A 12,181-nucleotide genomic window follows, 5' to 3' on the forward strand; every position below is an offset into this window, starting at 1 on the left:
TTCTACATAAAGCTTCAGACCATAGTAAAAGTTCTGACAAATTCCCCAAATCCACCTATACAGTATGGCCATTGTGTTCTCCTGGGACAGCTTGACCCGGCCACACTAAAATAAAAAAATAAAAAAGAGGTCACAAGTCTGTCTAGAGACCCTAACTCAAACAATGTTGGATGTCAGTGCCAAGAGAATATTTCAAGCACCTCTTAAAACAGGAAGCAGAGACCATGAAGGACAGGGAGTGAGCACACATGTGCAGGAGCCAGTGAGGGGAGCAAGAGAACGAATGGAAGTTTTTATTGACAGACTAAATTATAATATCTACTCACTAAAATGGCATTATTTCTTTAAAAAATTTCTCTTTAAGACCTATCTTAACACTGGGCTAAAAGTGACATCCTACCTCAAAAAAACCGACATAACAAATCCACTAGACATATAAAAAAAAAAAAAACACCAACTTTTGTTTAAAAAAAAAAAGCTGGGGCTGGAGGGATGGCTTAGCGGTTAAGCACTTGCCTGTGAAGCCTAAGGACCCCAGTTTGGGGCTGGATTCTCCAGGACCCATGTAAGCCAGATGCACAAGGGGGCACACGCATCTGGAGGTAGGTTGCAGTGGCTGGAAGCCCTGGCTAGCCCATTCTCTCTCTCTCTCTCCCCCTCTTTCTCTCTCTGTCACTCTCAAATAAATAAATAAAAATGCACAAAAATTTTTTTTTAAAAAGCTGGCTACCTACATTGGTTTAATATTTTTTAAACGTCTGAGAAAACAGGAGCTCTCAAGGCCAAGAAAGAAACCACACCCATGTTTATGGAGAGCCTCTATAGCCCAATGTCAACACTCTACAGAGTTCCAAAAGCAATCACTATGTCTTATCCAAACTCCATAAAGGCTAATGAGGCAAGTAGGACACGTACCATTGTTTCATTCAGGAGATATATGATTTATGTCTTTAGGCATCTTGATAAGGGCTTCCAAGCATAAAAGAAGCATGAAAACTATGAATTTTACTTCTTAAATCATTGTCTAGTTGCCATACAACTGTCAAAGTACAGAAATATCCCGAGGGTTAATGCTTTAGCAGGTCTTCATCTGCTTGAACAGGACTGCTCAAGGACAAACATTCATTCACCTTGAAAGTTACTTAATAAAAGAGAAAAGGAGGTGGTGATGGGAGGTAACAAGAGAAACTAGATGGGACCACAGATTACCTTATGATAGAAAATACTCAAAAGAACCTGGAATCCCTCAGGCAGGTAAGTTTATAAGAACTTAACATTTAGGACTGAGGATGCAGACATGTTGGTAGAGTGCTTACAGAGCATGTATATAGCCCTGGGTTTAATCCTCAGCACGGTATAATCCAGTTGTGGTGGTGCATACCTATAATCCCAGCATTTAGGAGGTTGAGGCAAGAGGAACAGAGGTTCAAGGCCATCTTTGGCTACATAGCAAGTTTGAGGACAAACTGGGCTACCTAAGTCCTAACTCAAGAATAGAATTTTATTGGCTAGAGAGATGGCTTAGTAGTTAAGTGCTTGCCTGTGAAGTCTAACAACCCTGGTTCAAGGCTCAATTCCCCAGGACCCACGTTAGTCAGATGCACAAGGGGCGCATGCATCTGGAGTTCATTTGCAGTGGCTGGGGACCCTGGCACACCCATTCTCTCTCTATCTGCCTCTTTCTTTCTGTCACTCTCAAATAAATAACAAAAAAAAAATTGTAAAAACAGAATAGAATTTTATCTATATCAGACTATCATAAAGTTAATAAATATTTGCCTTGAGATTTGGTGCAACTTATCAAGTTTGGATGTTCTTAAAAATAGCTTCTAATGGCTGCTTTAATACCAGAAATGCTCTAGAAAATATGACAGCTTGTTCAGTTTGATGTTTTTATAACAATATGTTCTGAATTGCTTTCTATTGACAACACCAGCATTTCCCACAGTGTATAACAAGAATACCAGGGATAGGGCTACTAATAAGTAAGTAAGCAAAAATAAAGACAATCTTGCTAAACAACAGAAATCTTTCCCCAAGAGAGCCATAACAGACATAGCTTATTAAGGGCTCTAAGAAACCCTATAACATACTTAATTTTGCTTAATATATCCTCATCAAATTTATTTTACCTGCCTCCATTACACAAGAAAATCCCGAATTAGCAAACTGACCATAATGAACATTTATGGTGAAACCCAACTCAGTATATACCATATTTTTCAATGACAAATCTAGATCTTATCACACGCAGTTTCTTTGGGGTGGGGGAAATTAATACTATTTATATCAAAAGAACTACTACTAGTACATTTTTTCTTGAAAAGCTTCCTTGCCATAGCTTCAAGCATAGCAGATAAGATCTAGACTAACAATGCAAGACTAGATATCTCAATTTCTAGAGTGCAATACCTTTTATCTTTAAATGCTAATTTCTCCAGTTGGCTTCTCCAAATTATATCTTCCTCTGTTTTATTGAAGAACATCAACTTCACCTTCCTTAAGAGAAAAAATAATAACTTCATTAAATATAGCTTATTAATTACATTTAAAAAATGCACAAATGGTAAGTCTCAAATGAACTTGGTAAATACTTTTGGACCCCAATTATAAAAAAATAAAATGAGACAAAAAGAACCAAGTTAGTATGTACAGTAGCTAGGAGGTAAAGCAGAAGGATGAATGAAGATCAAGAGGATGAGGAAGAAATCTATGAAGGGCCAGTGAATCATGCACTTAGAATACTTTACATTAAAACAAGAGCCTCATAAGCAATAGCAAACAGAAACAGAATGACATAACATACCTGAGTCTGGGTACATAGGTCAAAGCGTAGTTCAGTACTTTAACCATTGGTGTGAAGCCTGTTCCAGCTGCCAATAAAAAGAGCTCTTCTAATTCCTGGAGTTTGGAGATTTTAAAACTGCCCTCAGGACTGCTTAGAGAAACAAAATCTCCTAAAAAATGAAATACAGACCAAGTCAGAAACAGAGCAAAAAAAAAAAAAAAATACTCCAGCAGGGGACCCAAGAGGGCTAGGAAGTAGCTGGATATAGAGCACTGATGATGAGTGTCAGGATGAGTATTTAGCCTTGGACAACACAGCAGGCTGCAGGGTGTGAACGGGGTTTGAGAGAAGCAGCAATAAGCCTCCAAGAATGTCTGGTCTAGATGAGACCATAACCCAAACAAATGGTGAGGTCAATTGTAAGCACTTCAAAGGCAAAGTCCATGTACACTTGTCTTGCACAATGCAAGGTAGAGTATAGATATTTGTTATTTACATGTCTATTTTCAATCACAATGACAGGATTAACAGGAAAGAAAATTCAGATGGAATAAAATGTACTCTAAATCCTGACATTAGAAAATATGGTCCTTAGGCTTCACAGGCAAGCTCTTAACCACTAAGCTATCTCTCCAGCCCCCATCAATTTTTTTGAAAAGACCTATAATTAGAACAAGCAGAACCACTCTGAACTCCATTCCTACAAAATCAAAAGGCAGCTGACTGTACTTGGAGAAGGGGAGACATTAGTGCCATTTCCACAGTGCACATGCCTATGACCAGCATGTGCCACTCATTTAAGAAAACTGTCATCACGGCTACCTCCAGAAAACTCAACTAACTTTAGAGATAACACTGCCCATTATTTTTAAATTTCAAGTATTCTATTTCACTATGCTTCGGTAGTCATAATTTCTCCTTTGCTTTCTACCACAGGATAGTAAGAGCCTTGCAGTACTGGAAAGTATACAAATCCCTTACTACAGTTCAAAGGACAAGATTATAATGTCCTTAGAACAAGCCAAATAGCTGTTTATTTAAGAAGCCTCAGAGAAGATTAACTTGGTATCATAAACCCATCTATTTATTTACTTTTTTATGTATCTATCTTTAAACAAGGTCTCACTATGCAGCCTAGGCTGGTGGTCTCCAAATTGGGGTTCTGCCTCAGTGTTCTGCACACTGGGATTACCAGGTGTGTGTGGTCACTACACCCAGCTCAACCTGGTAAGTTGAATCCAAAGTCCAAGCTTTCCAATGTCACAACACTGAATTAGACTGAGTAAGGGTAACTTATACTAAGCAACATTCCATGAGATTGAAATATACATGCTAACATGCAAGTGATTAACTGTTGTTATCTTGTACCCTAAATACAGTGTATGTATCTAGTGACCTGAGCATCTTGTTCTAGATGTCAGAACATTTGAAAAGGTAAGTTAATCATATAAAGGTTGTCTGGAGAACACAGGGTTAAAACAGAGAGGTAAACACTTTCAGAGTGGATCATTAGGCTAACATGAGGCTTTATGAGTTGTCCCCAGCATGTAAGTGCACAACTCTCGAAGTGACAGGTGTCTGCACCATTTCTCGATTACCTCAATGGAGATGAAGCAGCACTTCATCCTTCCTTTTCTGTGGACTAATTCTCCTCCCTACTATGTCCACGAAACGTCTACAAACAGGTAATGAAACAATGGTAAGGCTTCCATCACTTGTGTATTTAATCATGTTCAGTCCACCCTTTGCAGACAGACAATTTCTTCATAAGATTGGTGGCTATTTCAAAATACTTAGGTTCACATTTACACTGAAAACTCTAATTTATATGTACAGAAATGACTATGCTAACTTTCAGAAAGTGATCTAATTTTCTTATTTTCAGACCTCCCTGGGAAGTTCCCTAGAAAGAGGAAGCATACCTGTGATTATTTTAAAAAAATCAAAAAAGGATGAACAAAAACAAGAAAACACACAGAAAGGATTAGAAGCAAGAAGGGAGGCTTTGAAATCTTAATAGATACCATTGCAATCTTAATAATCCCACCTGTCAAGGTTCTTTCTGACAGTCTTTTATGTATGTACCAATTGCCATGCTAGGAATTGGAAACACAAAGATAAGGAAGACACTTCTGCCCTTACACACTAGAACCTTATAAAGAAGAAATGTTCTTAAATCACAGCTCTGAACAAACAAAAAATAAACTACTGAGTGATGAGAAGAGGAGGAGGAATTCATCATGAAAGTGGTATTCGTCTGAGTCTTAAAGAAGGGCATTTAGCAAGCAAGGGCTGATGGGCAATCTTGGAGAGGCGGCTACATGTACTGGAGAACAAAGATGACAACTGGTGATCTGTGAGGAGGGCAAGCATTTCTGAATAGCAAGAGAAAGCTGGAAAGACCACCATGGTCTGCAGGCCTTGCAGAACCGCTAACCAGGAAGTAACACAGACCCACTGGAGGCTTCAAATTCACAGGGCAACAGGATCATTTATTCTCCAGCAAGCTCAGAGGAAGAACTTGAAAAATGCAGATAAACAGATACCAGTGAGAGACAGGAAGGATGAGGGTCTGCTCTTACAGTGTGGCAATGAATTAGGGAGGAGATATACATTTCAGAGAGAGAGAGACTGAGACTCTGACTCAATAAAACTTACTGGCTGACTAGATGAAGTCTCCAGACAGGAGCAAGGATGAGCAGAGATGCTGCAAAAAACCAAGACAGGGTGTGCAGAACAGAGGACAAAGAGAGCATGACTCTAGCTGCAGACACGCTGAATTTAGTTAAGGTATTCAGCAGACTCCCTTGAGTAGATAACCAGACGGCATCTGGTCTAATCTGGAACATAAACATGGCTAGACATCAGTATTACTCACCAATCTGCAAACGATCAAGCTCTGGTGTGAAGAGCCCATTAGGATAGATTTTGATCAAAAAGTAGATCCACTTTTTGTTGGGAAGAACTGGTTCTTTAAATTCTGAGAGTAAGAAGTCAGATACAGGTGTATATGGCTTTACAATTTCTGCACCTAGAAAAATAAATCAAAACAAAGAAATGAAAGTCTAAAGTTCTAAAAAGCCTTTACTGAAGATGGCATATGCCAATTTAATACTTCCTATATGCTTAAATATAATGTGTATATAATCTAACTATATGCTCTATGTCCATGTAGCAAACAAGTTTACATATATGTCAGGCCTATAAGTTTAACAATTCAATGTTTATATATGATATAGACAATACATTTTTATTAAGTATGGCATAAAACAATAAGGCTTCAGGTTAGTAAGTTTAGACAGTCATATATACCTTCTAATGAGCCACAACTTTGGCATCAAAAGTTTTCCATGGAGATGTAATAATAATTAGATTAAAAAATTGCTACACATCAAATACTTAGCAAATGTTAGTGGTGTCCAATGAAATCATTTGGAGAAAGGTAGAAATTTCATCTTTTATTTTATGTACTTAAATTGTTTAAATATATATTACTTTGGTAAATGAACTAAAACAGTGATAATCCAATTATCTCAAAGAATGTATTTTTTTTTTTTTAAAAGATGAAATTAAAGACCATGATCTAGGTTCTGCCAAGTTCCAAAGAAAAGAGTCACCAAACATGTGAAAAAACAAAATTGTCGACATGGCTCTTTGGCACATACAACACTAGTTCATATGCAAATTAAAACATATTAGTTAAAAACTGTACAGAGGGAGACACCAGCTCCTTCATGATGATTGGTACTAGTTGTGAGGAAGAGAAGCATTTTATATTGTTGTCATCATAGGACACAACTGACAAATCTCAGCAGCTGTCAATCAGACCGAGTGCTAGAAAAACGGACTGAACTGAGAATTTTGCATTTTGTAGCTTCAAAGAGCCAAGAGAAATGTTGGATGTCAATGAGAAGGGTAATTAAAATAAGTACAGGAAGGATTTTAGAGTGAAATACGGAACACATTCTTAAGAGCTTTTTAGGCTGGTAGCACAAATAAGGAAATTATGCATAATCATCCACTTGCTTTGAATTTTATAAATTTAGCTTTCTAAGTGGTATGGCTCCTAGAAGCTACCAAGAGATTTGTGTATGTGCTTCCAGTTTCAATCTATGAGGACGATCACTGCGCCCTCTCTCTCGTCTTTCCAACTAGAGGCGATATGTTCCACATGGTGACAAAATCCTCACAGTTCCAACCCAAAGAAGGCTGTGCCTCCACAAACCTACATGCTCATTGCTGCTAAGTCCAGCTGCCAGGAATGCCAGTAACTTAGACTGCTTCCTATGGAGACCAGCACTACTTTGGATCCCTATGTGGAAAGAGCCTCTGTTTGCCTTACCTTTGACAGTGAGCTTGAGGTAAACATGTTGCCCGATTGGCACCTGAAGATGAGAACTTGCTGGCAGCATAAAACAGAAAAGCTTCGTATCATGAGTAACATCTTCCTTGGACACTAACTGGCATTTTCTATAGCGCAGACCTAGAAAGCAATACATCTTCTCTTACATATCTCAGTAAAATTCATACTTCACCTCTCTTCTCTAGAAGCTTCACTTTCCCTACAATGCCTGCATATATTTTTAGAGAGAGAGAGGGAGAGAGAGAGAATTAGTGTGCCAGGGCCTCAGCCACTGCAATCGAACTCTAGATGCTTGTGCCACCCAGTGTGCATGTGCAACCTTCTTCGACACCTTTGTGTATCTGGCTTATATGGGTCCTGGAGAGAGATTGAACCTGGGTTCTATGGCTTCACAAGCAAGCACCTTAACTGCTAAGCCACCTCTCTAGCCCATCTGCATATTTTAAAATTCAATTTCATTTCATTTCCAAGCTACTACGTATTTTATCAGATCCACAATTACTTTTACAATTTGGAAAATGGTTTTAATAAAAATTAGTATAGCTGGGCTGGAGAGATGGCTTAGTGGTTAAGTGCAAGTGCTTGCCTATGAAGACTAAGGACCCCGGTTCAAGGCTCGGTTCCCCAGGACCCACGTTAGCCAGAAGCACAAGGGGGCGCACGTCTGGAATGCGTTTGCAGCAGCTGAAAGCCCATTCTCTCTCTCTCTCTTTCTCTCTCTCTCTCTCTCTGCTGCCTTCTCTTTGTCTGTCACTCTCAAATAAACAAAAATAAAAAATATTTTTAAAAAATGAGTATAGCCAACAGAACAGAGAAATTAAAACTAAATTTACTTTTTTTTACAATTAATTATACATTGTACATGTGAAAAATATTTGCTAAAGTATTTTACATTCTAAAATCTTTTCTTGTACAGTGGTAAAGTTTTAAAATTCATGCATTAAAGGTTCAACAACACTAGCATAATTAAGCACTTTTAGAAATACATTTAAAAAATAACTTTACTTGAGAGAAAGAGGCAAAGAAAGAGTGCATATAGTGCACCAAGGCCTCCTGGCATTGCAAATGAACTCCTGACACATACACCACTACGTGCATCTGGCTGTATGTGAGTGCTGGAGAACAGAACCCACAGTACCTTTCACTGCTGAGCCATCCCTCCAGCTCCAATTGAAATACATCTATTTATTTATGAGAGATTGAGCGAGATCAAGAAAGACTGAAAGAGAGAGAGCAAGAGGGAGGGAATGGGTACACCAGGATCTCCAGCAATCAAACTCCAGACGCATGTGCCACGTTGTGCATCTGGCTTATGTGGGCACTGAGGAACAGACCCAGGTCATTGGGCTTTGCCAACAAGCACCTTAACTGCTAAGCCATAACTATAGCCAAGAAATGCATTTTTGATAAAATAAAAATATATATCTTACGCCTTTGTATTGGTATAGGTATATGAATTAGAGACATTTTAATTGTCAAAATGATGAAAGTAAAAAAATAAACCTTTAAGGTTTATGTTTAAGGTTATATATTTCTGGAATGCAGAAAATTAATTGAAGTGAAACTTGAAAATGCTAGCATGAGAATATACTGATTTCAGTAAAATGGATCTAGTATTTCTATAAATAATGGAAATATTTACAATTAATGACCTAAGCACACAGAATGCTATGTATATGCTGAATAAAATAATAACATTTATGTTAGAGGAATTTTTTATTGAAGTTCTGAAAACATTGATATTTTCAGTTATAAAATCTCTTTTGGACACATAATAAATCAGAACAGTTATTTCCTTCCTCACAAAACAGTATTTAACAGATGCAAAGGAACTGATTAATAATGCATTTGTCCTATTCTCTTTTTCTCTTTCATTTAAAAATATTTAACTTGCTGGCTAGAGAGACAGCTCAGCAGTTAAGGTACCTGCCTGCAAAGCCTAATGACCTGAGTTTGACCTGGTACCCATGTAAAGCCAGATGCACAAAGTGGCACATGCATCTGGAGTTCCTTTGCAGTTGCTGAAGATCCTGGCATGCCAATTCTCTCTGTATTTCTACTATCTCTCTCTGCTTGCAAATACATAAATAAAAATACTTTAAAAAAATAATGAACTTGGCACTCCAGATTATAAGATGTGAGGGCCCAAAAGCTAACAAACAGTAGTCAGTGAAAAACTAGAATTCACACATAATCTGATCACTTTGGCCATGGTTTAATGGGATTCTCCTTTTACTATAGTTCCCAAAGACAGAAGACACAGATTACCACGGTACACTTCGGAAGTATGCATGCTTGGGGTCATCTCATGCTGGTGACAGGGCATAGGTACAGACCCTATTACAGTTAGGAGCACCACCCTATAACTCTCCTGGAAGGCCTATACTTACTTCTGAACTAGTCACAGCATCAAAGGCCTCCTTATTACTTTCTTCAGACCTTTCCTAGGCCCTAAAATGAGAATACAACCAAAGACTCACATGTCTTATGTCTAAGGAGTAAAAAGTGATAAACCAGACAGAAAACTGTCATAATGTTTTCTCTCTTTTTTTTTTTTTTCCAGGGGAGAGCGCGAACGCAGTCCCCCACTACCACAAATTATGCAGTCGAGTTTCCCGCATTTGGGGAAATCGCAGGGGTCAGCACATCCGGAGTGCAATGGATAAGCCTTGCCCTGGGAAAACCACCTTCGTGATCATGGTATCTCCCCTTCCAGGTAAGTATATAATGTTTTCTCTTATATCTTAAAATATAAACCTTCCTAATGTCACAGAGGGCTGGGCTCAAATTCAGCTTTTTTTTTTTTTTTTCTTTTTTGGTTTTCCGAGGTAGGGTTTCACTCTAGCTCAGGCTCTCCTGGAATTTACTATGGAGTCTCAGGGTGGCCTTGAACTCACGGTGATCCTCCTACCTCTGCCTCCTGAGTGCTGGGATTAAAGGCATACGCCACCACACCCGGCAAATTCAGCATTGTTAAACTCCTGGGATCATGACACAATGAGATGGCAGGGGAGATACGAGCTCCCATGCTTGCTTTCTTCTTCTCTTACTCACCCCTGACTGCCTGTCAGGGTGGGGCTCTACCCAAGGGTGGACACATGAACCTATCTATGCTCAAGCTCCCCTTGGGCCACTTCTTGGATAGAATTGTACTTGAAGTATCAGATCCTGGGACTATGGTGTTGAAGAAAAGAGGATAAAGCCTAGGTCGGTACATCTTGGCCTTACATACTCCTCACCTGTAGGAAAGATGTGGCTGGAAAACAGCCTTATGGGCTTCCCAAGAGTGGATGCTCAAGGAGGTACCCCTTCTGTTCTTCTTCTCCCTCCCCTTCTTTCCCTCAGACTGTCTTTTCTGTGTGTGTGTGTGTGTGTGTGTGTGTGTGTGTGTGTGTTATATGCATATTGGTACACAGATGCCTGTGTTCTAAATGAGTATGTACAGAGGCCATAGGAAGATGTTGGATGTTCTTCTAAATTGCTCCTCAGTCTTGTTTTTCTGAGACTAAGTTTCTCCCTGAACCTGGGGTGCCCTGTTTTTCACTTAGACTGGCTGACCAGTGAACCCCAGCAAGGGGTTATAGGCATGCACGACCATGCCTGGTTTTTTATGTAGCTTCTAGGGAATGAATTCAGGTGCTCATGCTTGCCCAGCAAGTGCTCTGTCCTAATGAGCCATTTCCCCAGCCTCCTGGTGCCCGTCTTTTCTTGCCCAGAACTAAGGGCTGCAGGGCTTCCTTCTTTTTTTAAAATATTTTATTTATTTGACAGAGAAATAGGGAGGGAGGGAGGGAGGGAGACAGCGAGAGAGAAAGAGAGAGAGAGAGAGAGAGAGAGAGAGAGAATATGGGTGTGCCAAAGCCTCCAGCAAAAGACCCGTGCGCTCCCTTGTGCATCTGGCTAACATGGGTCCTGAGGAACTGAACCTGGATCCTTTGGCTTTGCAGGCAAACGCCTTAACTGTTAAGCCATTCCTCCAGCCTGAGTGCTTCCTTCTTAATCACTCACTGCACCAGCCATCCTGGCTTTACTGCTAGATTTTTTTTGACTTGACAATTTCTATTCCAGACTTGTCACAGTAAGTAAGCATCCGACTTGTCACAAAGGACTTGTCACAGTAAGCATCTCTATAACTACACTTAGCTTATGAGGAAATCTTGGCTCACAGTGACTTCCAGTGTTCAGACAGAAGACACAGCATTCTTGCCAGTGAACACTACTGAGATAATTTCATTTGTTTACCTTAAAAACAGCAGTCAATTTCACAGGAACTTTCTAAGTACAGGTTCTAAAACTTTAAGAACAAGGTACGCGTTTTCATCTTCCAGTTGCATCAAAGAGTAAGAGAGAGCAGACAGTGGGGAGCATGGGTATATGAGGAAAGCCCACGTAAAGAGAGCGGGGAGCTTTGGTGTATGAGGAAAACCGACTGCAACGCAGATGGCACGGCTATTGTTGGACAATACCATTACGTACCTGTCAGGCAGTGGAACTTTCTGCTGCAGGAGCACATACACCACAGAGAGTCTGAGATCAGTAATGTTTATCATGTGCCAACAAGCACAGACTCCACTGTGTGTGCACATGTGGGGCAGTAGCTACAAAGGAAAGCTGAGGCCAAACAGCAATTTCACATTGTTCAACTTGAAAGTAAGAGATGGTTACAGATTACATGTGTGTACTGACCTAAAGGCTTATACATGACTGTGATGTACTGAAGTTTATGACATAATTTTAAACCATCTCCTCTCCCAAGATTAAGTTAGTGGTTTGTTGGCAAATCTTTTTTTTTTAAATTTTTATTATTATTTATTTATTTGAGAGCGACAGACACAGAGAGAAAGACAGATAGAGGGAGAGAGAGAGAGAATGGGCACGCCAGGGCTTCCAGCCACTGCAAACAACCTCCAGACGCGTGCGCCCCCTTGTGCATCTGGCTAACGTGGGACCTGGGGAACCGAGCCTCAAACCAGGGCCCTTAGGCTTCACAGGCAAGCGCTTAACCGCTAAGCCATCTCTCCAGCCCAGTT

The 12,181-nt window shown here is 39.7% G+C and overlaps 1 protein-coding gene and 1 non-coding gene across 3 annotated transcripts in view; both read right to left on the reverse strand.

The window, feature by feature from the left end:
* The window catches only part of LOC101595545 (cytochrome b5 reductase 4), a 76,136-nt gene that overhangs the window by 17,359 nt on the left and 46,596 nt on the right, over positions 1-12,181 (reverse strand). For both annotated transcript variants that reach the window (XM_045160807.1, XM_004660464.2), the window contains 4 exons: positions 7,131-7,271; positions 5,667-5,819; positions 2,807-2,957; positions 2,413-2,499 (listed from right to left, as the gene is read on the reverse strand). In XM_045160807.1, coding sequence (XP_045016742.1) covers positions 2,413-2,499; positions 2,807-2,957; positions 5,667-5,819; positions 7,131-7,271 — 532 coding nt within the window. The remainder of the gene's footprint in view (positions 1-2,412; positions 2,500-2,806; positions 2,958-5,666; positions 5,820-7,130; positions 7,272-12,181) is intronic.
* Positions 9,712-9,875, reverse strand: LOC123464313. Its single transcript, XR_006639539.1, has one exon. It is a non-coding gene; the product is annotated as a U1 spliceosomal RNA (small nuclear RNA).

The sequence above is a fragment of the Jaculus jaculus genome, chromosome 10 (assembly GCF_020740685.1).
Source record: "Jaculus jaculus isolate mJacJac1 chromosome 10, mJacJac1.mat.Y.cur, whole genome shotgun sequence".
In the NCBI taxonomy this organism is placed as follows: domain Eukaryota; kingdom Metazoa; phylum Chordata; class Mammalia; order Rodentia; family Dipodidae; genus Jaculus; species Jaculus jaculus.